At 40.9% G+C, this 27,961-nt stretch overlaps 1 protein-coding gene and 1 long non-coding RNA gene across 2 annotated transcripts in view; one reads left to right on the forward strand and one right to left on the reverse strand.

Moving 5' to 3' along the window:
• The window catches only part of LOC145431794 (uncharacterized), a 132,753-nt gene that overhangs the window by 83,156 nt on the left and 21,636 nt on the right, over positions 1 to 27,961 (forward strand). The window lies entirely within an intron of this gene.
• On the reverse strand, positions 9,851 to 27,279 carry LOC113032731 (uncharacterized). Its single transcript, XM_026185795.2, has 24 exons — positions 27,221 to 27,279; positions 26,746 to 27,129; positions 26,373 to 26,660; positions 26,000 to 26,299; positions 17,949 to 18,326; positions 17,211 to 17,498; positions 16,818 to 17,117; positions 16,106 to 16,483; positions 15,498 to 15,785; positions 15,127 to 15,420; positions 14,432 to 14,461; positions 13,992 to 14,330; positions 13,604 to 13,900; positions 13,394 to 13,508; positions 13,216 to 13,263; positions 12,744 to 12,770; positions 12,555 to 12,599; positions 12,452 to 12,478; positions 12,319 to 12,363; positions 11,021 to 11,047; positions 10,867 to 10,905; positions 10,716 to 10,778; positions 10,580 to 10,613; positions 9,851 to 10,219 (listed from the first exon to the last, which is right to left on the reverse strand). Exons 1-24 carry the CDS (start codon positions 27,261 to 27,263, stop codon positions 10,196 to 10,198), a joined length of 4,101 nt encoding a protein of 1,366 aa, XP_026041580.2. The 5' UTR covers positions 27,264 to 27,279; the 3' UTR covers positions 9,851 to 10,195.

Genomic DNA, 27,961 nt, shown 5'->3' on the forward strand with positions numbered 1-27,961 from the left:
TACAGGAGCTTGTACTATGATGTCATAACTTAGGTTGAATTATGTACCTGTTATGCAGCTTGGCTAGTGTGATGTTACACAATACTGAAAGAGAACAGGATATCATGAACATCACACAATTAGAATTTAATATACTCTTTTAGTAAAAGATGCATGACCTTAAACATTTTTGATACCTCACCTCTCTGTTGAATGGGAGCTTGACCCTGACATGAAAGGAATCTTTACTGCTTTATTTTAGCACTCCAACAATTTCTTAGCGTCTCTGCACACCACAAATCTAGCCACTATTGTGCTTACGTGTTTTGTGGGAGAGAGAAAAAGTGAGCTCACGACCACTTCCGATTTAAACTCTCCCCTAAATCTTCCAGGTCCTAAAGCCTTCCCCATTACATTAAATTTACACTGTTAGTTTCAAGCACTATGGGAATAAGATCCATAAATTTCAATTTAATATTGCTCAGTTGTAGCTATTGTTGATATAATTACCTATTACTTAATTACTTTTTTTGCTGATTAAGTGGTAATAACTTGCTAGTTATACATCATTACCTTCTTTTTTCCACTTTATTATCCCAATATTTACTACATTATTATTGAGCTGTAAATTAAATTGCTTTTGAAAATGTAAAAATGTCAAAAGAACCTCTACTTATTTGACAGTTAGATTTCATGAGGAGTTGGCTGGGGTTCTATCAAGGTCAAGGTCAAGTTTATTGATATAGCACATTTCCAACAGCTCATGCTGCACAAAATGCAGAAAAAAGCCACTGTTTTTTAAGGGCTACCCGTGTGTTATTTTCAAATGTTTATGCACATTGTTTTGTTGTTATGGTAGGCCATTAAAGTTTGGATCGGGAAATGCCGAATTAGAATCGGAGTTTGATTCGCTGAGCAAGAAACAAGATGGTGAGCCACCAACGGACCCATTGAACTGTGCCAAGCAGGAAAAACGCCCCCTGCTGCACGTTGTGCTCTTTCGCTGAAAAAAAAGCTGGTAGGATTAATCCATACACCTCTGCAAAAGAACAGTGGACTCTCAAAGCACCGGATAACCATTCAGAATAATTCCGGGATTAATAGTTAAAGGACACAGAGACAGCTTTTCTTTTTCTTTTGTTTGTTTGTTTAAGGGGTTATTCAGCCTTTTGCTGAATTGTTTTCAGTTTTTTACATTTTTTTTGTTTTTTGTAATTTATTTGTGGTCAACCTTACATTCTAAGGCTGTAATGGTGTTAACGGAAATGTAAATAATTTTGTTGGGTTAAAACAAAATAAGAAATGGTTGAAATCCAAAAGTGAAATAGACGAAAATTAAATTAAATCTTGCGCCTAAAGAACTAAACTTGATTTAAAATAACACAGTGTTAATTCAAATAGATTAAAGAACTCAAACGTAGAACTTGAAATAAATAAAACAATAACCTAGGTTGAAAATAACATCCTTTTAAAGCCAAATAAAAGGTTTTCAGATAAATAGGATAAATTAACCAAAATGACTGAACTAAAAAGGGAAAGGAAATATCTTCTTTTTCTTCCTTAAATGTGTTGTTGAATGTTTTATGTAATGTGTGTCAACTGTCTATTCTCTGTTTTTACAGAATAATAAGCCGGCAATTTAAACGTATTTTCTGGTCTGGGGTCTTTATTACATGCATAGCTGGACTGGCCATTGGGCATACCGGGCATTTGCCCGGTGGGCTGCTGGCGATTTTTTGTTTTTATGGGCCGATGGATTTTTTATTTTTTTTAGGAAGGGTATATATAATGAAAGGTGTTGGATTGGCCAATTGGTCATGATCGACTCTGGGCTGGACCAATTACAGCCGAGGAGGCCGGATGCACCCTCCCCCTTGTTTGGCAATCACGTGATTTTCGCGCATTGCATGCCGGGAACTCGTGGCAAAACAATCCAAGTACCGCATCAAATGCAAGCATTTGCAGCACCGCAAAACGTTCATTCTCCGGTTCCAATACCTTCTTGTTTTTTCTTTGACGCACAAAAAAGGAATGTACAAAACAAAAGGAGAACAATGCCGGTCCGTACAAAGACAGACTCGACGAAAAGACAAAGAAAAGATGCGAGGAAAAATCAAAGGAGTGAAAGTGTCAGACCCTTATGAGCACACAGAGTGGACAAAAGACGTTAGCGTGCTGCCCAACTTTCACCACGCTCAGATTTATAATTATACGGTTCTTGGAGTGAGTGCATACACTCATGAAGTTTAGTAACTTCAGATCACTGCAACAAGCCCAGGTACAGTTTACCGACGGATGGGTGCAGGACCTTGAAATGACCGTGTAGAAAGTAAAGACCATCGTACGAACAAAGGTAAGTTTACCAGTCTCACAAATCGTCGTCATAAATACACATTCGTTAACCGTTTATTAATAGGACCTTTGAGCTCAACGGTAATTAATTAGTAGTGGAAATAATTTCTGGTAGCATCACAGAAATGTAGCAGTGACAATAATACTGTATGCTGTAATCGCACTGGACAATTAGTGATACAAAACAACTGTTTTATCCTGTGAATAAAAGTATATGTTTTTGTCAATGTACCATAATAACAGAAGCGAAACGCAATATTGTGTCAGGACAATTCACTATTTATGCACAATAAACAAAGGAGCATAGCGCGACAATTTCTGTTCAGCGCCAGACTTGCTTGTAACCCATATCACCAATTATGTTAAGAAAAATGACGCATTAACTACAACAGACTGACCTTTGTGGGAATGCTTGGAGCAGACTAACATGTGAGCTGGAGTGTTCTGAGACATTATATTTGGTATATCCAGACCATCCGTCGGCTCTTACTTCGGAAACATGGCTTAAAAAATTTCTCTTCAACGACGTAATCCGATAAAAAAAAAAAACGATCTCTTTACCCGTCGGCTTCCCGTGGCTGTCATGCGACCGGCTATTGCAGTTAATAATACAACAGCTTCTTGCCATTTTGTGGGTTTCTTTTTATCGCTGTGTAACTGAGTTCAATTGAAAGTCTGCGTGTGCTAGTACCTCTTGCCACAAGTTCCCAGAATCCTTTACGGTTTTACCCCTGAATGACGTCACATTTTCAATCTTTATCCTGGTGGGCCGGTCTCTAGTCAAAATGCCCGGGCCGATTTTTTGTCCCAGTCCAGCCTTGATTACATGCTACACTCATTACTACTCTAGTGGTCGAACCCAACTGGTCCTAGTGTACTGTGACGACTCCAGAAATGTTAGATATGCAGCATTTACAGTAGTGCAGTTAAGATAAGTGGAATATGTGGATAACTCCTACAGAGGCTATATAAAGTACTAGTGGTTGTGAGTGGTGGTTCAGTCCATGTTGTTATTGTGTGTATGAGGGTACAGTTATCCATTTGTTTGTTTTTGTCCATTGTGTGTGTTCAGTTCAGTTGGTTGTGGGTGTGTGTATGTTCAGTCCATGAGTTTAATGTGGGTCAGATGTCAGAAGGCAGAGTTCAGGAGTCTGACAGCTGTAGGGAAGAAGCTGTACCTGTTGTTCTTAATCAGGAGGCTCCTGTAGCGCCTCTCAAAGGGCAGGAGGGTGAAGAGTTCAAGTGCTGGGTGACCCCAGTCTACTCAGTCTCAATGAGTAGTGCCCAGTAGCACTGACGCCATTGATCCACTACAGTTCGCATACCAGCTTAATCACTCTACAGACGATGCCATAACACACCTGCTACACATGACGCTGAGCCATTTGGTCTCTGGCAGGGGAAACTATGTTAGGATGCTATTTGTGGACTACAGTTCTGCATTCAACACAGTAATCCCCTTAAATCGTTTCACCAAGTGGAAGGATCTAGGACTCAGCTCATCACTGTGTCAGTGGATCCTCAACTTTCTCAAAGACAGACCTCAATCAGTGAGGGTGTGAAATCATGTCTCTCCTGCTATCTCACTCAGCACTGGAGTGGCACGGTACTGTGTTTTAAGGCCCTTGCTGTACTCATTGTACACCTACGACTGGTTAGCCATGTCATGCCTCCATTTCAAGTTTGCTGATGACACTGTGAGGGTGGGCCTGATCTCTGATAACATTGAAAAGGCCTACCTGGAGGAGATCAGGAACCTGCAGAACTGGTGCCAGGAGAATAACCTCCTCCTAAACCAAGGAGCTGATTGTGGACTTTATCACACAGCAGGTGCGAAATTACGAGCAATAGTGCACCAATGTGGCCCACATAACAGTGTGTAATATGCATTTTAATGAAATGCATTTAATAAAATAAAATAGCGCATCGTCAGTGGTGTGCTAATGGAGTGAGTAGACAATTTCAGATACCTGGGTCTTCATATCACACAGGATCTGTCATGGTCCCGTGACATAAACACTCTGGTGTCTCTTCTTCCTCAAAAGACTTAGAGACTTCCATTTACTTCTGAAGGTGCTTAAGAACCTCTATTCATGCACCATCCAGAGCATTTATACTTGATTTATTCTTTTACTTTCAGTGGCCGGGAATTGCACAGCAATAAGCATTTAACTGCAAGTTGTTCCATGTATGATTGTGTAGCTGACAAATAAAATTTTGAATTTGAATTTTATATGTGTTGTATTTTTCTTTTACTCGTTCACAAGCAATTATTCTCCCAGGTGAACAACATACATAAGAAATCCATCCATCCGCTTATCCTTTTTGCGGGGGGCGCTGGAGCCTATCCCAGCTGTCATAGGGCGAGAGGCGGGGTACACCCTGGACAGGTCGCCAGTCTGTCACAGGGCTAACAGACAGGGACAGACAACCATTCACACTCACATTCACACCTAGTGGCAATTTGGATTAGCCAATTAACCTATCCCCACAAGCTGCATGTCTTTGGACGGTGGGAGGAAGCCGGAGTACCTGGAAGGAACCCACACAAACACGGGGAAAACATGCAAACTCCACACAGAAAGACCCCGGCCTGATGGTGGAATTGAACTCAGGACCTTTTTGCTGTGCGGCAACAGTGCTAACCACCGTGCCACCGTGCTGCCACCGTAAGAAATCCAGTATACATATAAGCTATAGTATATTATATATGAATGTATCTGTCCATTGGTTAATTACAAAAGCTTGTAGAGGCAGGAGCTCACAGTACAAGCATATGCCCAACCTAATATAAGATTGTGTTTTTTTACATTATTTCATATGGTGTTTTTTTTTAAATCTATGTTTACAAGTGTAAAGAAGTCACTCAACTCAGCTCTGTAGAGTGGTTAATCATAATGAAGTAGTTCATACTTCATACTTTTGGCAAGCAGATGGCACCAAAGATCACTGTATTGAAAATCTTTGAGTAACAAACCCTTAAGTGCTTCAGAAAGCTTCATTAGGTGATCACTACTATAGGAATAAAACCACAATACAACCAAATGGCAGCAACTTGGGTTGAGTGGTGCTCAAACACTCATTCAGACTGATGGCAAGATATTAGCAATCTGTCTTTCTTTATCAGTTGACAGCAATTACTTTACAAATGTTTGACAATCTCTCTAAAAGCAACTGCTGTTCAAGTCAGACTGTGACTGTTTGCAGAAAGCCTGCATCCTATCAGGTGACCTGTGGCAATCTTCCTTTCCTTTGGTTAGTTGCACAGGTTCAAATGTGGTGGTGAATCTGCAACATCCACAAACTCTGGACTTTCATTTGGTCCCCACAAGTTGCAGAATGTGTGAAATATGAAAATTTAATTATCCACTTCTGTCAAAAGTCTGCAAGATGTGCAGATTCAGTGAGTGAAGATCCAGGAAAACACGACAAACAAGAATTGAGCTTAACGGCAAACAGGCCTTTTTATTGAGACTGATTGCAAAGATAGTATAATAAAGGGGGGAAAAAAACACAAAATGGGAACTGAAACCTACGTTGAAGAAAACACTGGAAAGTTTGACAACACACAAGGGGCATGAGCTCACCAAGAAAAAAAACAAAAAACCCCCCCAAAAAAACAGGAAGTAGCAGGACACAAAGACCAAACACGCTAACTTAAGACAGACAACTGAGTAAACAGACAAGACTGACTTCACAAGGAGACACAAAAAGTGAAACATGAGAAAGAGACAGTGGAAATAAGACAGGAAACAATTAAGTAAAAAGACAGCATACAAATGAAAAGATGATGTATCCTCCTGAGAACCACCCTGTACGTTTGTTCTCTGTAATGGACATTTGTTTTTTTGTCTATAATATTTGGACTTATTTGAGGTACCTTACTAAGTCCTAATGTGGCAAATAAAGGACGTTCTGGGCTTTCAATTGATATCTTATGTTTTTGTATGGGCTCTTTTAGCTTCAAAGAGGTAGGAAATCATAAAACGTTCTCTCTGTTCTCAGGAGGTTATTAGGGAACTAAGACAATAGGATGGGAATACGGGGCGACAGAAACTAAATAAAAGACAAGACGAGACGAGACAAGGGAAACAACAAAATAAGATGGAACATACAAAATACAGAGCTGCAGACTAGAAAATGTACATATGAAAGTAATTGTACATTCAAAATATGTAACAGAAATACATTTGGCCTGAATAATGTTTGATAAACTCATTATAGCATAATGCTTGTAACAAGCTCTCTTTCAGATGAAACGCTAAAATATGTATTTTTTTGTTTTCTTTTATTTACAGAGTTACAACCTGAAAATGGCAACAAATAGTAGGAATAAGCCATGAGCAAATGTGAAGGCAATTACAGAGTTAATGTGAAGAGAGTTATACACATACACACACACACACACATATATATATATATATACACATATATATATATATATATATATCACATTAAGAGATTTGATTGAACAAATGGGGTGCTGTCAATGCTGGTCTGTCTGTTGCGCAGCATCCCTTCAAGCTGGCCCATCAGCCCAAAATTGCACCAGCCCACAGGGAAAATGACCATAATGTCAAATTACCAGTTCAGCCCTGCTTTTGATGCAAATACATTTGTACCCAGTTGTACAACAGTTAGTGTTTGAGCGGGGGCAGCATAAATGCATCATGCGCATAAGAAACTAAGAAACTAAGAAAATCGACAATCGATATTTGTTTAATTCACAACTGATTAGAATTCATAAAAAACAAAAGCTTTTAAAACAAAGGTTCAGATTTAAAGATTCTTAGTGTCTAAAATAGATGACATAAAATATTGTATTTAAATGCGTGTAGATATTGTATACAAAGTACAATTTTAATGGCTAGTGTAGTGGCCTTTTTATTGTTAGAAAAGTAGTCATCATCATCATCATCCTTTATTTATAAAGCCCTTAAAAACAACCACAGCTGACACAAAGTGCTGTACATAGGAACTATATAATAAAAGTACATAAGATATAAATAAAAGAAAAAGTAAAATAATTAATTAAATTAATAATTTCATTACAAGAGAAACTAAGTTTCACTGAGGTTTAAAGCCAAAGAATAAAAGTGGGTTTTAAGACGCGATTTAAAGGTGGACAGTGAAGGGGCCTCTCTAATGTGCAAGGGCAAATTATTCCATAATTTAGGACACACGATAGAAAAGGCCCCGTCCCCTCTGAGCTTCCTCCTGAATCTCGGTACCTCCAGGAGCAGCTGGTCAGCTGACCTTAGAGACCGACAGGGTGTGCGGAGATGAAGAAGTTCAGAGAGGTAAGGCGGGCAAGATTGTGAAAGCATTTAAAAACAAACATGAGAATTATCTTTAAAAGATACAGGCAGCCAGTGCAGAGAGATAAATCCAGGAATTAAGCTCTTCTGTGTCAGAGGAAACAAAGTCAGAAGGGCCACAGAGCTGATTAAAAGCAGCAGAAAAAGGCGCGGCAGTGGATGGGTTAACAACCAGACAGCGCCGAGCAGCAGCGCGAGATTTAACTGCAGTATGTGTAAAACCAACGTTGAATAACACAGGCATATGATCTGAGAGTGCACAGTCACAAATCTAGTTAGTGACAGGCAGACCATATGACAGAACAAGATCCAGTGTGTGTCCATGCTCATGTGTAGGGCCAGGCACGGACTGTACCAGGCTAAAAGAGTCAATAAGGCTTAAAAAAGTCATTTACCAGTGGCTTATCAGGACAACATACATGCATATTAAAATCTCCAACAATAAGAACACTATTAAAGTTGGGCATAATCTCATTTATGAAGTTGTTATTGTATTTCGGGGGACGATAGATGACAGTGCAGAAAACCGTGTTTGAGCGGCTCACCTAAAACAAGGTAAGTTCGAAGCTGGAGAACGAAGGCTGTAGAAAACACTGCTTACATTTGTGATCCTTTTTGTAAACAGTCGCTGTGCCTGCACCTCTGCCTGACGTCCGTGGCGAATTAAAATAGCACAATCCATTGGTAAAAGTTCAGATAGAGCACTGGACTCACCAAACTCAGCCACGTCACAGAAAATCAGATCACGGGAACTGACGAAGTCCCAAAGAATAAAAGTTTTGTTTAAAAGTGATCTGGCGTTCACCAGGGCAATCCTGGCAGGAGCTGGAGCTGGAGCACCGGTTTCAGTAACTCGAGAAACCCGACGCAGCAATCTCAGGTTTCGATGATGTTAACGGCGGAGGTTTAGCCTGGGAGGGCATGGGCAGCGAGGCCAAGGAGCATCATCAAAGCCGACCACAGGCACCAAACAGGCATCAACAGGATCTAGGAAATGCCGAGATACAAACAATCTTGGAAATAATCCATGTGCTGGTCGGAAAACAGCAGAACAATTCCTTAGTTAAACCTTTAGCTTCACCAGCCGACCGCTTCATTTACCCCGGCAACGATAACGCCTTCGCCGAGAAGGTAGCCTAGGAACCCGGTACAGGTAACCCGGGATTGCCGATACAACTGGGGGCAGGGGTTGCTGCCACCAGCTCTAAACGACACAATATTTTGGACCACAGGTTGGAGGTCCAGTAGTGTCTGGCGATCATACTTTAGCAGAGACTTTGTTTCGTGGATGACAAAAGTTAGAAATAATATAAACAGGAACAAACTTGGCAGTGACAGACGAGCAGCCACACACACCGGCGCCATCTTGATTCACCCATGAACAAAATTATAAGGCTGTTCTAACAAATGGATTTACATCCAGATGGATTTTATATTAAAAAAAAATGGGCCACTTTCCGTGATGTACAATTTTCTGAAGATTTGATATGTTCTAATTTTGTAGGCACTTTCACGAATGATGAAATCTGATCCCAGAAGACGAGTCTGTTTTTTGTCACAACCCTGCACAGAATAACTTAGTACTGATAAATCATTTGCTTCAAGAATGTTAAATATAACTGTATGAATAGTTACTTGTCAGTTTCTTTAGTGAAACGCTGACAGATGAGCTTTTTGTCAGACTGATTTAGTTTGTTGCTAAAAATGATTTGGTACTGGTACTTCTATTCAGAATTCTTTCACGTCAAAGCTTATTTCAAAATACCCAGATCTAGTAGTAGTTGTCATAAGTTTTTAAAGTACCAAAGATCATACAGTATATCATAAAAAGGAAAGTTTCCCTCCAACAAATACACATGTATTTGTGCTTTTGTAGAGCATCTTTGAATTATAACACACCTCTCATAAAACATTTATGTCTAATTGTGAATCATGCTTTGTAAATATATGTTTTATTAAATGTATTTTTTTCAGAATGTATTTTTACCCAAAGATAGATTACTATGCAATACTTTTAGTAGCCTAGACTATTTGGGATCAAACAGAGCGACGTACAATGAATGAAAATGCGTTTGTTATTCTTGCCTGCCTTAAAATGTGAACTCTCGGTTTTTCTTTTTCACAGCGACTGTGAGACAGTAGTTGGAAACTGAGCAATTTTGAAAATAAAATACTAAACAGTACAAATAACTGAGGCAACGTCAGAAAAAACATGTTTATTGCTGTTTATCATGTGAGAAGATTAAGCAAAGCAAGTTACTAGATCATTTTGTAATTGACCGAGTTAAATGAAATTTAAAGAAAGCCAAGTGAAAGTTAAACTATAAAAACATTAGATCTTGCAGTATCATTAAGAACTTTCCCCCACATATCATGCATCGACATCAACAGTACAGTTTGCATTAGCATGCATTCATAACAGAAGCCACCACAGGCGTCTTTGCAGTTGATAATGGCTGTTCAGCTAGATGATAACCTTTGAAACAGGAGACTTGGGAGACATGAGCCTGAAAGATTAAGATGTCTGTGGGATGTCTTTGAAGAAGTCAAAGGTTGCCGTACAGTTGATTCTGCAAGAATTTTGAGTAAAAATTTATTCAGTTTTAATCTAAAATGATTCTTAAATAATTAGCTTTTTTGTTTTTTTCCAAACACAACAAAACAAACTAAATTAACTTTAAATAAATCAAAGTCTACGTAGCAGGGATTTGTTTCAAAAAAAGTTCATCCCTATAAATAATTCAAGTTCCTTACACTAACCTTGGCATTGTTATCAAGCATAACAAAATAAATTACTTTAGAGAAAGTATAACATTTTTAAAAGATTAAGTAATAATCTGCGATCAGTTTAGATGTTGTAATGTTATTTAATGAAAAAAGTCTTAAATTTGGTTGATTTGGATTTTGTCATTCACTGCAACACCACTAACCTCAGGGTTGAAAGGGGATGGTCGTCTCCTGTTACTGTATCAAACAACATAGAAATGGAAGCAGGTTGTTCAAACATAAAGAAATAAAACACATTGGTATGTCATTTAAAGAAAAAATTGCATGAATAAAACTCACTCCTTTGGGGATGGACAGCGTGGTTTGGACACAGCTCCACAGGTTACATTGCTGCTGTGTTTACTATGGGGGTTAAAGAAAATAACATGTTAGTTTATGACTGTTTTTACTATGACATTATGGCGGTTGTCGTACTGCTATGAATACTTACGTATAGGCAACACTGATGTTCGCAGTGCAGTCTTGGCGTCTGCAGAATGTATAAACATTTTTTTAAATATTACTTAATGTGTGTATGTATATTTCTTTTATATAGGGAAATTTAAAAATTATATAAAAACAAACAAGAAGACTACAAATACTACCTTGAAAATCGGCTCCAAAATGACTGCCTATAGAATGAAAACAATAATAATAATAATAATAAGAAGAAGAAGACAAGACAAAGGAAAGATTTCAATTCAGTTCAAGTCACTTCAATTCAGTTATTATTTAAACAGTGCAAAATCACAGGAACAGTTGCTTCTAGGCACTTTACATTGCACAGTAGAGACCTAAAATAGAGCAAGCACTTGGCAACAGGAAAAAGAAAAACTCTCTTTTAACAGGAAGAAACAGCTGGCCGAACTAGGCTCAGGGAGGGGAAGCCATCTGCTGCAACAGGTTGGGGGTGCGGGGAGGAAAACAGGATAAAAGACACATTGTGGAAGAGAGCCAGATATTAATAATAGCTAATAATTAAATATAGTGTGGCATATAAACATAAAGTGAGTGAAAAAAGGTCAACGAAAAAGAAGTCCCATTGGTCTATTGCAGCTTAATTAGGGAAGGATTCAGGGTCATCTAATCCCACTCTAACAATATGCTTTATTAAAATGGAAACTTTTAAGACTAATCTTAAAAGTAGGAAGAGTGTCTTCTTAATCCAAACTGGGAGCTGATTCCACATAAGAGGAGCCTGAAAGCTGAAGACTCTGCCTCTCATTTTACTTTAAAATATACTAGGTACCACAAGTAAGCCCACAGTCTGAGAGCTTATACGGTACTATGAGTTTTTCAGATAAGATGGGGCCTAATTCTTCAAGACCGTGTATGTCATGAGAAGGAGTTTAAGTTTAATTCTGGAATTAACAGGGAGGTGATGAAGAGAGGCCAAAAGGGGAGAAATATGCCCTCTCTTTCTAGTCTCTGTCAGTACTCTTGCTGCAACATTTTGGATCAAGTGAAGGCTTTTCAGGGAGCCCAATTGCAATGAATTACAGTAGTCCATCCTAAAAGTAAAATATGTATGAACTAGTTTTTCAGCATCTGAGACAGAATGTTTCTAATTTAAGAGATATTAGGTAAATACAATAAAGCTGTCCTACAAATTTTTTAATATGCACATTGAAAGGTCAAAGGTCAAACCTGGTCAAAACAACTCCAAGATTCCTCACAGTGTTACTGAATGTCAACGTAGTGCCATCCAGATTAAGCATCTGATTAGATACAATATTTCTAAATAGTTTAGGGCCGTGTTCAATAACCTCAGTTTTATATGAATTTCAATGCAGGTGGTTAGAGGCCATATAGGTCTTTAAGACATTTCTGCAGTTTTACTTAAGAAAAAGAAGGAGAAACAACTTTAACAGTAAAAAATTGTACAATCAAAATCCAACAGCACCTGGGCTTCCTCTCATGTTGCCATGCCATGCGATCCTCTTCTTTTCTATTAAGAGTACAATCAACAGGATATTTCCAGTTAAGCATTCATATCAGGGTTACAAATGGTGGCTTTCTTTTTTTGTTTTCCTTACCGGGAAAATCGACTCCAAATGGACCTCCTATTTTGAAAGCAAAGCATTGTTAGTTGGTTTGTTTTACTGTATTTCTTCAGTTTGCAGAACACTGATGATATACCTTTTTTCTGGCCTTGGTGGTCTGTCTCTGTCATCTGTGTATCTCCTAAATATTTTGTGAGACAATTAGGAGTCAGTTTTTTTAAAATGCAAGGCACAGTCTATACACAATAAATCACATGAGTCACTTTATTTCATTACATGATACAATGAAGAGAACAGTCACAAAGGAATCCTTCAAAATGGTTACCTGGATAATCTATCCCAAAGTGATCTTCTGTGAAATTACAGGGAGAAATATTTACAGGGTTGTTTTGGTGGAGACGTTAAAAAAGAAAAAAATAACAGTTATTAACAAATTAGCGACATTTTTCACACATGCTTCTACAAATATTAGCTCAAACATCACATTTATAGACATCAGGTGTATAAAACAACCATTGCAACCATCAACTTTTTTTTTTTATCATGTTGCTCATAAAGCTCATTTGACCATCTCAACTTCATTTTTCTGTGTCAGATATGATATGACTGATAAAACTTATTTATATTTAATTAATATGGATATGTTGTTGAAGCAGGCTCTGGATGCTTTTAGATTCTTTTGAATCATTTTAGAACATCTTTAAAGTATGAACTCCTGTATTCAGTTGTGATGAGAGGTCTTGACTCATGACTGAATTATGTCATTATTATTCACTTTTTATGTAAAAATAACTTGCCTTTTTTCTGGTCGAGGTGGTGGTTTCAGTGATTCATTTGTGTGTTTCCTATATTTGGTTGGAGGAGAAAAAAAACTTTTCAACTTCAGAGTCAACACATTGTAACATCGTTACACAGACAGCTGCTATCAATATCAGAAATATGATATGATATAAATTAATGTTATATTTCCTCAACCTTTTCCTCCAGATGAATACTGCAAACACTGCAGCTAAGGTGATTATGATGAGAGCCACAAATGAGACTGGAAAGGCCACTGGAGCAGCACTTGTAAACTGGTACATCAGTGATCCTGGTGATGTAGATACATTTGAGGTTAATAAACACAATTCAACAGATGAAATACTTTGATAACATATAGAGTAGAAATAAAGTGTCTCTGCTAACCCTTCACATTTAAGCTGACTGTGTGGGCTTGTTCCCTGTTACGCCAAAAGATAGCGTTACAGGTGAGGTTTCTGACTCCATCTCCTTCAGTAACAATAAAAGTGATTGTGGAAGTTGTCTGCCAGGTGCCTCGTGACATCATGATCTCTGAGACCTCACTGGTGAGGTGAGAGACACTCCATGAGAACACCGGAGGATGTGATGAACATGTGTGTGTAACAGAACACGAAACAGTTATAGTTGAACCAGCATCAACTTCTTTTGGAACGGGGGTCATCACTGGTTTTTCTGGAGAAGCTGAGCATGACAAACACAAAGAAGATTATACTTGATACTTAGAAAGCAATGTGTTTGTCACATTTCAGTGATCTACAGTGGGACTCCAAACCTTTCATGATAATAAATACACAGCTGTTGTTGAATGTATGTGTCTCATGTCCTTTCTCTGCATAGAAACAGAAGGGTCCGTTGTCAAAGGGCTTGATGTCATCAATCTCCAGTGAGCAGTTTCCCTCATTTAGATTTCCTAACATTTTGGTTCGGCCCTTAAAATGGTCAATTACATAGCTTTGGCCATTATGGAATACAATGTCTCCGCTTTTTTTGGACCAGATGCCACGGGTCATCGGTTCATCATCTTTGTACTGGAAACTGCAGGGAATCACCACACAGGAGCGCGTCAAGGCACTAAATCTTAAAGGGACGTCGGCAGGCAAAGCAGAGGTTGCTGTAATGGGAAAAATGTTAGATGCTGGTTTAAATTAATCCTCTTGAGATGTGACATGATGAAAACAAAAAGAGTTTGAGAGTGCTGGCAAGTGCACTTACTGTAATTTTCAAATGGATCTCTCTCATATTCTGGGAAAATGATAACAACCAATTAATAACAATTCAACATCTGGAGGAGTATCTTTGTGTTTTTGGAAAGTTAGATGAAAGTAGGTCTCATATGTAAGGTGTAAGCCATAAGCCTATTGGTTCAGATTTATAGAAACAGTTATAAGACTTATAAAGTGTTATAAAAATTGTTGGTCCCTGGGCAATAATGGAGACAATCTTTTAAATCTAGATGTTTTGTGGCACTTTTCATCCATCTAGCAATCCTTCAATTTTCTTCTGCTGATCCAATTTACGCTCATAGGGTGAAAAGTGGGGTACACCCTGGACAAGTTGCCCATCTATTACAGGTCTGGCACTTTAATGCACATGTAAAATGTCTTTCTGGATACATTATCTAAAAGTTTTGTATTTCTCCCTCTTTTCCCTTCTCAGTGACTTCCAGCTTATGACTCAGCTATATGTTCATATATAATGCCCAAATCAAACACGCTAGCTTTAATTCTAGTCAAGCTAATGGCTTCCTCTTCTGCTTGTGTATGTGCTAACCTGAGCTAATTGGCGGCTGGCTTTATTTATTTATTTATTTTTTTACCAATCTAACAAAATCAGTTTTCCAACAGAAAGCTAATAGGTATATTTTGTAAAGTATCAAACAATCAGGAGGGCGACATGTAGGAACTCACGTTTTACAGTAAGAGTTGCAGATGTTGAGAACTCCCCACTAATAAACTGAGCAGTGCAAGTCAAAAGTTTACCATCATCACTTAGGGAGGGAATAAAAGTTAGATTTGACACTATGGTGTATGTATTGTTGGGAGTCTGTTTGGTGTTTAATGAACTTTGCATGTTGTTGTAGTTCCAGATGACACTTGGTGTGTTTTTCCTGCACTTAAAGATCACAGAACAAGTGACATTCTTCGCCATGCCCTCTGTTAACTCCCCTGGTGGTTCATTCATAGTGATTTCCTGAAATGGACCTGAGCAAGAAAGTTAGAGTGAAGCTTAATGATAGCAATTGTTGTTTAATTCAAGTAAAACCTCCCATTAAACTTACATTCAACATTGAGTGGAATTTCCTTGGTGGCTTTCTGACCCCCAGAGTAGCTAACAGTACAAGCCACACTCTGGTGCTCTTCCTTTACTTCCCAAACTTGTTCTACTCTCCTTTCCCAAATCCCATCAGATACCAGTGTGTCCGTGATCCGGTCTTTTCCAGGTATACCATTTAGGGTTACGGTTGGGGGAGCAAAAATACATGTGTGGCGCACACTGCAGGACACAGTGCCCTGCTCTCCCACTCTGGGAGTACCAATAATATTTAGCTCTGGTTCTGGTGCATGTTCTGTGAATAAGAAATATTTAAGAGCTATAGTGATACAGTAACTTCTGAGTTCTATGTTCCAGAAATATGAATGTTTACATAATTGTAGTATTTGTTTAACAGCCAGTTTGTGGGAATTAAATGCATTGGTTACTCTGTTATACTGAATATTTTACTGCACATTTGTTAGTTTTTTTTTTTTTATAGAAAAGCAACAAACCAACAAAATAAATTTTAAATGACTGAATGTAGTGACAAGTGAAGTCCTGACTCAAGCTTTCTGTAATCATTTTTTGGATTTAAGTTGAAGTGACTGTAAATGGGAGTTCAATGACACTTACCTGAAACAATAAGTTCAGTAGATCCATCATAAAATGAGTGACCTACGGTGTGGTAGGAAGTAATTGCGTTCTTATCTATCCATGGATAAAGTCGGTCATGGTTGTGGGACATCTCCAACCTTTCAATCTTAAGACTACAGTTCTGCTCCACCACTGATCCAATTAAACTAGTTCGACCATCAAACTTACTAATAACATTCCCTCCTTGTTTGAATACAGCTGGAAATCCATTGCCTTGGTACAAGTACCACATCACTTGAAGGTCATTCGGCTGTGAGTTTTTGTAGGAGAATTTGCATGGAATGATGAGACATGATCCCTTCAACCCAGTTATGGTGCTTGGAGCAGTGAAAGACCAACCCCGATTGAGTATGTTTCCTGCAAAAAAATTAGAAAAAAAAACTTTTGAAGAACTATTTAATCTTAAAAATAAATCTTAACAGACAAAACAGACATGGACGTAGCTGCCATGGCCAGAGAAGAAAGAGAAGAGGTAGCAAAAGCAGCAAGATGAATAAGCTGTAAAGTTATGGGGAACTGAAAAGCTGCTTAAAAGCACATTGTAAATAAAGACTTTGCAATCACATTGCCGAATGACGGTCATTCCTACCACACTAACAACATTCATTTTTTTCCGGTATATATCTACTCTAATAACTTTTCGTCTATCTGTCTGAGCTTTTAAATGAAGATAATTACTATTTGCACTTACTCTTTACCCGCAGCCTGATGCTCACTTCTTGTGTTTGCCCCCCGTTGAATTTTGCAAAGCAGGTAACAGATCTCCCGTTGTCGCTGGGTGAAGATTTAAATGACAGTATGGAGACAGTCTTCCACTGAGTCTCCCCCGGTACCTTTTTTGTATTAGTGGATGCTGCCACACTGCCATAGTTCCATGTGAGAGTTGGTGTATTCTTGTGACATGTGTATAAGGCAGTGCATGTTACTTTGCTATCATACCCTTCAAGAAATTCATCTGATGTAGAGCTTATATTCAATGGCGAAATGGAGCCTGAGATATAAATGGAAAATGTTACATTTTCATGTCACATTAAATTCAGTACATGAAATATATTGCACATTGAATATATTACATGGTACTCACATTCAGCATTCAGTGGAATCGACCTTTCGGCACTCTGACCCGCAGGGTAGTTAACAGCACAACTTACACTCTGGTGCTCTTCTTCTACTGTCCAAGTTTGAACTATTTTACTTTCCCAAATCCCTTCAGATACCAGAGTGTCCATGTTCTGATCAATTCCAGGTAAACCCTTTAGGGTTAAGGTTGGGGGAGCAGAGAAACATGTATGCTGCACACTGCAGGACACAGTGCCCTGCTCTCCCACTCTGAGGATACCAATAATGCTCAACTGTGGTTCTGGTGCATGTTCTGTTAATTCAAAGCAAAAATTGAGAGCTACAGCAACACAGCAACTTTTGAGTCATTTGCAGGAAGTAATAACTGCAATTAAACAAACTTAGTTAAAAGTGATAGGGAAGAAAAAAATACAGATAGCTGAAAGAAATATTTCTTCACATTAGTTTATGTGTCTCTCTTAATGGTTTGATATAAGTATTGTAGTTTTAAGTGTTATTGAAATACATTTATTGGGTTTAGACAACACTGTGCCAGGAAAAAGCTAAAGATTCTAACTACAATTTATATGCTGAGGCAAATCATTGCAAATTATACATGCACAAAACTAAAATACAGATAAATAATAAATAAAAAATAAATCAGAGAGGACTCAGTTTGTCGTGGTAAGGGTTTCTTTCTGTAGTAACTTGGATGTATATCAATGGAATTAAAGTTGAATTGAAGAAATTAATGAATGCTTACCTGAAACAATAAGTTCAGTAGATCCATCATAAAATGAGTGACCTTTGGTGTGGTAGGAAGTAATTGTGTTCTTATCTATCCATGGATAAAGTTGGTTATGGTTGTGGGACATCTCCAGCCTTTCAATCTTAAGACTGCAGTTCTTCTCAGTTACTGATCCAGTCAAGCTTGTTCGACCATTAAACTTTCTAATAACTGTCCCTTCTTGGTTGTATACAGCTGGGTATTCGTTCCTCTGATACAAGTACCATATAACTTGAAGGTCTTTAGGCTGAGAGTTTTTGTAGGAGAATTTGCATGGAATGGTGAGACATGACCCTTTTAACCCAGTTATGGTGGCTGGAGCAGTGAAGGACCAACCCAGATTCAGTATGTTTCCTGCAAAAGAGAAGAAGCTTTTGAAGCACTTTTGATCTTAACAAAAAATAAATAAATATTGGCAGCCACCAGTGCTACCCCCTGCCTCCTAGATGTTGCAGGTATGGTATAAATTTGAAAACCCCAGATGATTTTCCAAAAGTTGTCCTGTGAACTTAAACCAGATGACTTAATTCTTGAGTTATTGCATTCTCAAACTCAAGTGCCCTCAATGGTGGAGCAACAACAATACCCTCAGCCTTTTCTGCCTAACACTTAAAAAGGGCTCACACTCTGTTTGAAATGAAATGAACTTGAGACAAAACATCTCTTTGCAACTTTGAGGAATAATAACAGACAGCATATAGACTGCCCCACCAGGGACAACATCATACTAGATCACTGCTACACCACTCTAAAAGATGCCTATCGCTCTGCCCCGGGCAGCTTTGGGACATTCTGATCACTGCATGGTCCATCTTATTCCAGTTTATAGGCAAAAACTCAAACGTGCCAAGCCTGTAGTCAAAACTGTGAAGAAGTGGACTAACGCAGCAAAGCAGGAACTGCAGGACTGTTTTGACTCCACTGATTGGACTGTTTTTGAAGCTGCATCTGAGAACCTAGATGAGCTCACGGACACTGTGACATCATACATCAGTTTCTGTGAAGACGTGTGTGTGCCAACAAAGACCTTTTGCACATACAACAACAATAAAGCATGGTTCACTCCTAAACTCCAACATCTTCGTAAGGCCAAGGAGGACGCCTACAGAAGTGGTGACAGGGTCCTGTACAAGCAAGCCAGGAACACACTGACCAAGGAGATCAAAGCAGCTAAAAGCATCTACTCCCAGAAGCTGGAAGAACGACTCTCAGCCAACGACCCTGCGTCAGTGTGGAGGGGCCTGCAGGAAATCACCAGCTACAGACGCCCCCCACCCACTATTGAAGCAAACAAAGACCTGGCCAACGAGTTAAACACTTTCTATTGCAGGTTTGTGACGGACAGACTCCCACGCCCCACCCTCCCCAGGGACATTGCTTCAGACATTGACCCCCAACACACCTTCCACCTCTCCCCCCTTCACCCTGCCCCTCCCCAATCAAGACTCAACGACCACCCCCACCCTCCCCAATCCAGACTCAACGACCACCACCACCCTCTCCAATCCAGACTCAACGACCTCCACCACACCTCTCACCCCCCTTTCCTCCTCCCTGAAACTCAGAATACACACTCAGGATGTGAGCCGACTATTCCAGAAACAGAAGCCCAGGAAAGCCCCCGGACCAGACGGCGTCTCACCCTCCTGCATCAAAACCTGTGCTGAACAGCTGGCTCCCATCTTTACTCGCATCTTCAACAGATCTCTGGAGCTGTGTGAAGTTCCCTCCTGCTTCAAACGCTCCACCATCATCCCTGTTCCCAAGAAACCCACCATCACAGGACTGAATGACTACAGACCTGTCGCCTTGACGTCTGTGGTCATGAAATCCTTCGAACGACTGGTGTTAGCCCATCTGAAAGACATTACAGGCCACCAGCTGGACCCTCTGCAGTTTGCCTACCGAGCAAACAGGTCGGTGGATGATGCAGTGAACATGGGGCTGCATTACATCCTGCAACACCTTGACCGCCCGGGAACTTATGCCAGGGTCCTGTTTGTGGACTTTAGTTCGGCTTTTAACACCATTGTGCCTGAACTTCTTTCCTCCAAACTCTCCCAGCTCAGCGTGTCACCAGCTACCTGTCAGTGGATCACCAGCTTCCTGACAGACAGAAAGCAACAAGTGAGGCTGGGGGAGATCACCTCTGAAACCCGGTCCCTCAGTATTGGTGCCACTCAAGGATGTGTCCTCTCACCACTACTGTTCTCCCTCAACACTAACGACTGCACCTCCAAGAACTCGGCTGTCAAACTCCTAAAGTTTGCAGATGACACCACTGTCATTGGCCTCATTCAAGATGGTGATGAGTCTGCATACCGGCAAGAAGTTGAGCGGCTGGTACTCTGGTGCAGTCAGCTCAATCTGGAGCTGAACACTCTTAAGACTGTAGAGATGACAGTGGACTTCTGCTGACATTGCCAGGACTTGCACATTACTCCCTCTAACCCTGAAAATCTTACAATTCAGTCTCTGCATCAGGTCTAGTATCATAATAGATCCAAGTCCTCTGTCAGTCATTGTATTTCTGTAATATGTCTTGATGCATGCTCAATCATCCAGGTAAGTAAATCCCCTAAAGTTGATTCTGTTTACCTGGACATAGCATCTTTAGTGGGAGAAACGTTTTGTCACTCATCCAAGTGACTTCTTCAGTCTCAGATGACTGCAGGTTTCCCCAATCTTATAAACATAACATTTGCATAATGACTGAAACTAGCACCACTGCATGAACAATCTGCTGGGAGGTCAGTTCCTTGATCATTAATATGTAAATTCCCCTGACCATTGATCCACAACCACTGATCAAAGCTCATTGGTCAAAGACCATTAATCAATGACCATGAGCAGTGTTGGGGAGTAACGGAATACATGTACCGGCGTTATATATTTAACCCTTTAAGACCAGAAAAGCATAAAGTCAAACATGACTTTTAAAAGGCCTGCAAGTAAAAAACTACATTTCCCGCAAAAATCATCACTTCCGGTTTCGGGCAGGTAATGACGGACATGCGATAGTTCGCGTTGACGTCTATTTCAATGTAGGAAGTGTTACGAACAGCTGATCGGATCGGCAAAGCGTGTTTCTGGAATATCATGTTTTTGTTGCAGCAAGTGCTTTTTATGCAATTTTTGCAAAGCTATGTGGAAAGAAACTGTGACCTAGGACAAGCTGAGGGCATAAGATGTAAGTACAACTCCTCCGGTTTCCTATGCAAAAAAAAATTATTGCGCTAGCTTACGTGGTTCCGGTTCTACAGGGATTTAAAAATAGTTACGCAAAACAGAGCGTGCCCGCTCCACTTTAAAGGGTTAAAATACAAAATATGAGTAACTGTATTCCGTTACAGTTACCGTTTACAAAGGTGGTAATCAGAATACAGTTACTTTGTTGAAATAAATGGATTACACGGAGGTCTTTTCCTGTTTCATATATTAGCCTGCACCCTCTCTATTTTTGGTAATTCAACACCAGAGGAAACCAAAACAAAGCAAGCATTTAGAGGCTCTAATGCCTGTGTCTCAATCTCGTGGCCCATGTCATCTCTACTTGCGGCCCGCATAATGACGTGAAGTAATATACATATAACATCCAGCACGCCCCTGCGGGCGGTTTATCCTTCAAGCTCGGGTCCTCTACCAGAGGCCTGGGAGCTTGAGGGTCCTGCGCAGTATCTTAGCTGTTCCCAGGACTGCGCTCTTCTGGACAGAGATTTCCGATGTTGTTCCCGGGATCTGCTGGAGCCACTCGCCTAGCTTGGGAGTCACCGCACCTAGTGCTCCGATTACCACGGGGACCACCGTTACCTTCACCCTCCACATCCTCTCGAGCTCTTCTCTGAGCCCTTGGTATTTCTCCAGCTTCTCGTGTTCCTTCTTCCTGATATTGCTGTCATTCGGAACCGCTACATCGATCACTACGGCCGTCTTCTTCTGTTTGTCTACCACCACTATGTCCGGTTGGTTAGCCACCACCATTTTGTCCGTCTGTATCTGGAAGTCCCACAGGATCTTAGCTCGGTCATTCTCCACCACCCTTGGGGGCATCTCCCATTTTGACCTCGGGACTTCCAGGTTATACTCGGCACAGATGTTCCTGTACACTATGCCGGCCACTTGGTTATGGCGTTCCATGTATGCCTTGCCTGCTAGCATCTTGCACCCTGCTGTTATGTGCGGGATTGTCTCTGGGGCATCTTTACACAGCCTGCACCTGGGGTCTTGCCTGGTGTGATAGACCCCAGCCTCTATGGATCTTGTGCTCAGAGCTTGTTCTTGTGCTGCCATGATTAGTGCCTCTGTGCTGTCTTTCAGTCCAGCTTTGTCCAACCACTGGTAGGATTTCTGGATATCAGCCACCTCCTCTATCTGCCGGTGGTACATACCGTGCAGGGGCCTGTCCTTCCATGATGGTTCCTCGTCTCCCTCCTCTTTCTTGGGTTTCTGCTGCCTGAGGTATTCACTGAGCACTCGGTCAGTTGGGGCCATCTTCCCAATGTATTCTTGGATGTTCGTTGTCTCATCCTGGACTGTGGTGCTGACACTCACCAGTCCCCGGCCCCCTTCCTTCCGCTTAGCGTACAGCCTCAGGGTGCTGGACTTGGGATGAAACCCTCCATGCATGGTAAGGAGCTTTCTTGTCTTTATGTCAGTGGCTTCTATCTCCTCCTTTGGCCAGCCTATTACCCCAGCAGGGTACCTGATCACGGGCAGGGCGTACGTGTTGATGGCCCGGATCTTGTTCTTACCATTCAGCTGACTCCTCAGGACTTGCCTGACCCTCTGCAGGTACTTGGTGGTTGCAGCTTTTCTAGCGGCCTCTTCATGGTTCCCATTCGCCTGTGGGATCCCCAGGTACTTGTAACTGTCCTCTATGTCTGCAATGTTGCCTTCTGGTAGTTCAATCCCCTCAGTTCTGACTACCTTCCCTCTCTTTGTTACCATCCGACTACACTTCTCCAGTCCGAACGACATTCCAATGTCATTGCTGTATAGCCTGGTAGTGTGGATCAGTGAATCGATGTCTCGTTCACTCTTGGCATACAGCTTGATGTCATCCATGTACAGGAGGTGGCTGACAACTGCTCCGTTCCGTAGTCGGTATCCGTAGCCAGCCTTGTTAATGATCTCACTGAGGGGGTTCAGGCCTATGCAGAACAGCAGTGGGGACAGAGCATCTCCTTGGTAGATCCTGCACTTGATGGTGACTTGTGCTATGGGCTTGGAGTTGGCCTCAAGTGTTGTGCGCCACATCCCCATTGAGTTCCTGATGAAGGCTCTTAGGGTCCTGTTCATCTTAGCCGATATGATGCCTGACAGGAGCTTCCATGTAGTACTGAGGCAGGTTATTGGTCGGTAGTTGGAGGGGACCGGTCCCTTCTTGGGGTCCTTGGGGATCAGGACCGTCCGACCTTCGGTTAGCCATTCCGGGTGTCTCTCGTTAACTAGCAGCTGGTTCATTTGTGCTGCCAGACGCTCGTGGAGTGCAGTCAGCTTCTTTAGCCAGTAGGCGTGAACCATGTCAGGCCCTGGTGCTGTCCAATTCTTCATACTGGAGACCCTTTCTTGGATATCTGCCACTGTGATGGTTACTGTTCGGGGAGGTCGCTGTGGTCTGCCCTCAGATCCACTAGCCACTGAGCATTGCCGTTATGGGTTGTGTCCTTCTCCCATATGCTCTTCCAGTGTTGCTCGGTCTCCAGCCTGGGTGGTGCTGTTCTCTTATTATTATTATTGTTCCCTTGCCACTGAGAGTACACCTTTGCTGGTTCTGTGGAGAACAGCTGGTTTATTCTCCTGCCTTCTATCTCTCTGGTGGCAGTTTCCAAGGCCTCAGGTATGGACAGCTTGCTGTATTTCTTATGCACCTTCTTTGTCGCTACTTTGATCTTGCCCTCTAGCCTCCTTCTCCATGGAGGGTACTGCCCCTTGTGGCTGTTCAACTTGTAGCCAAGCATCTCACTGATCACTGCTGCCGTATTGTAGATCAGCTTGTTAGTGTCGGTAATCGTGGTTGTAGGTATTGTCCGCAGTGCTGCATTAACATAATCTAGCAGACCTTCTGAGGGTACTTCACGTAATCTTGGTAACCGGCTACGGGGGATCCAGGTTTCAAGCTTGGCCATGATCCTATCTTTCAGGTCAGTTCCTCTCGCACTCAACGATCCTTCTCCTATCGCACTTGGGGCTATGTACCCAATCTTGGGTGGGGGTGATGATATCTCACCCCTGACCTGGCGTCCTGACTCCTCCTTGCCGTAGCATTTGTGTTGTACCTCGTCAATCTCTAGCTGTGAGAGCAGTCCCTTCTATCGACTCATTTCGGGAGGAGAACCGGGCATCTATTGCTTCTCTGCATTCAATCCTGAGTGGGTACGGCCAACGAATTACCGACATGGAAGAAGGAACGAATGAGGTTGACAAGAGACTGAGCAGCATGGAGACCTGCCAATCCTCGCTAGTTAAAGAGAAAGAGGCTTTAAGAGAGAAGGTGGCGTACTTGGAAAACTAAACCAGACGGCAGTATATATGCATTGTGGGGATACCAGAGAATACGGAGGGTCCACTACCAACGGAATTCATCGCCAAACTACTCTTTGATGTGCTTGGGGAGAACAACTTCGAGAGGCCGCCATCGGTGGATAGAGCCCACAGAAGTTTGGCTCCTAAACCAGCAGATGGTGACAACAGATCACGTCCGTTCATTGTCAGACTCCACCATTTCCAAACCAGAGAGCTGATCCTACGCCTCGCCAGACAGAAGGGCCCGCTCCTATTCAACGGATCGAGATTCCACATATTTCCTGACTACAGCTCAGAACAGCTCAACAAACGACGTGCAGCCTTCTCAGAGTCCAAAAGGAAGGTCCACACTGCAAAGGTCAAGTTAGGTCTCTTCTACCCAGCCACTCTGCAGTTCACACACAACCGGAAACGCCTGAGGTTTCCCGAAACCTGCAGTGGCGCTGGCCTACATTAATAATAATATCCCTGTTGATGGCACCTGGATCCACTCTTACTGGCTGATTCAGACTTTGTGAAGTTCATTACAGAACAAATAGATTTTTTTCTACAGGTAAATAGGACGGATGGCATCTCAGCTTCGACCCTCTGGGAGACGCTTAAAGCGTATCTCCGGGGACAATTTATCTCTCATTCTGCATATTGAGGAGTTATCCTTAGAAATCAAGACCCTGGACGGACTCATATATGGCTCTCCGACCCCTGATTTGATTAAGAGGAGAGTGGCCTTACAAACTGAAATTGATCTATTAACTACTACCCAAGCAGAGAAGCTCATTTTGAAATCTCGTGTTATTTCACAACTCATCTTATCAGATGGCTCATCAACTGAGGATCATCAAGCTATTAACAACTATTTTAGAGAGTTTTATGCTAAATTATATCCTTTGTCCCTCTTTGGGGGGAAACTCCCACTGGGTTTAAATCTGGGACTCTCCACCATTTGACCTTAGAACTGAAGAAGCATCTCGGATGAGAGGTGAAACATCTTCAAGCAACTCAAGAAGTCCAGATGCTTTTCTTTCCAAGCTCCTTAGACTATTCAGAATATTCTACTCTCATTGAGTAACGTAAAAGAATACGTTACAAAATGACAGACCGTGGAGTCCTTGAGGTAGCTCTTCTGTGTGACGAGCCACTGAAGAAGTCACAAAGCCTTCCTCCCACTGAAGAGGCTACGTCCAGATGAACAGAATCAACTTTTGGGGGTTTCTGAGATATGCATTCGAGTATTCATGAATGGTTAAAAAATGCTTAATTGCTGATAATGACTGCAGGCACCACTGGAAAACTTGGTCATCTGCCTATTATTATTGTCATTATTATGAAGTACATTTCAAAAGCATATATGTAAACTATGATTAGGTAATATCACTTTTATTGCAGATGTAGTTTGTGAGAGAAAACAAATGCAGGACAATCCTATAAATGCTGTAAGAGTTTTGGGTGTATGGTTAGCTGTTACATTTAATAAATTTAATTTAATAAATATTTGTACTCACTTTTTACCCGCAGAGTGATGGTTGCTCGTCGTGTCTGACCTCCAGCGAAACGTGCATAACATATCAGCAATCTTCCATTGTCATTAGCTGATGCTGTAAATGTCAGTGTGGAGACAGTCCTCCACTGAGCCCCCCCTGATAATTTGCTAGTATCAGAGGAGGCTGGCATATTACCATAATTCCATGTCAGAGTTGGAATATTTCGATAGCATGTGTATGAAACAGTGCAGGTTACTTTATTTGGATCTCCCTCCAGAAATTCATATGATGCAGAGCTGACAGTCAGCCCTGAAATGGAGCCTGGGATACAATTAAAAATGGTTAAATATCAAAGATGGCGTAGGATAAAATGCAATTTACTTTCACCACTTACAATTTGAGGTTAAGGTTTTAGATGCTGATGCAGAGCGACCACCACGGTGTTCCACATAGCACTCCACAATTTGATATTCTTTCTCTATGAACAGAGTGGTTGTCACCATAGTTTTGGATCTTCCATCAGATAGACGGCTATGAGTTAGACGTTCGTTTCGCAGGGGGATGTTGAGCCTCAGACTTGGGGGATAAGTGGGACAAGTGTGGTAAACACTGCATTGCACTGTTACAGACTGCCCAACCACTGTGTTTCCAAAGATCTCGATAACCGGTGGATCTGCTGTGCCTTAAATCATAAAATGTGAAGATTTACATAATCATATAACAACATAGTGATCAATTTATAATGAAATCTTAAATTATTTACCTACCCACTACTTCAACTGTTACAGTTGTGTCATAGAAAGGGTAGGTTCTCCATCCAACATTTTCAGGATCCACCCAGGGATAAAGCTTCTGACTGTGATCAGCCAAGGTCACTGGGTCAATCAACAGACTACATGTCCGATGGTGTGAAGAAGTATATACACGTGTTCTTCCTTTAAATATGTCCAACACATCATTCCAGTTCCAGTAGTCATATACTATTGGATATCCTCTGCTCACATACTGATACCACACTACACGATCTGGTCTTCTAGGTGGATACTGATAGTAATCATAACTGCAAGGGATAACAAGACAGGAACTCAACAATCCTTTGATATTTCTTGGCATTGTTACCTGCCAAGCACTGGAGCTGCACAAAATATATCCTGCAAGAGAATCATGACGCAATGAGAGAAACTGAAATATAAAACACACAAAAACACACGAGTATATATATATATATTGAAATGACCATACCTAGGCTATAGATGCACAGGAAAAATGGTCCAGACCCAGACATCTTATTAATGGTATAGCATTCCTGAAACAAATATATGAAATATAAACTTACTAAAACCTTGACATTTTATGATGTTTTTATTACAATATGATGACATCAGTCAGTTACGTTGTCTTTGTGAAGTCATAGGGTATCATATTGAAAAAATAAAATGTGTGTTGTGCTACTCTCTCCACGTTCTGTCATGTGACATATTACTTGATGTGGTTTCTTGAAAAAAAAAAACTTTCAAGGTCAACTTTGACCTTGGGCACTAACAATGAAGATCAAGATCAAATGCTTAGCCAATACACGTACTCATGACCCCTTAGGCTTAGTATTTCTTGTTATATTTGAAGACAATCCATAAGATATTACATGTATTATAAAGTCTTTACTAGTTTTTACGTTTGGTGTTACCTTGATCTTGACCATCACTTGATTTTCACCAAAATTAAGTATAATATAATATTAAGGGATTGATCTCTATTATATTATGGTCCCATCCCTACTACTGTATGCATCGGGGTACAGTGGTGTCTTCGAGTAATATATAAACGGTACTGTTACAGAGTTTTTCCAGACTGTAGTAGGTACAGCATTGTTTTCTAGGGTCACTTAAACAAAAAAAAGAGTTTTAATAGGTTTTAAGAGGGTAATACTTGGAAAGCATTATGGATATAGTCAGCACCCAACCCACTTTCTTACTGACTGAAAGA

This window comes from Astatotilapia calliptera, chromosome 11 (genome assembly GCF_964374335.1).
Source record: "Astatotilapia calliptera chromosome 11, fAstCal68.1, whole genome shotgun sequence".
Taxonomy (NCBI): Eukaryota; Metazoa; Chordata; class Actinopteri; order Cichliformes; family Cichlidae; genus Astatotilapia; species Astatotilapia calliptera.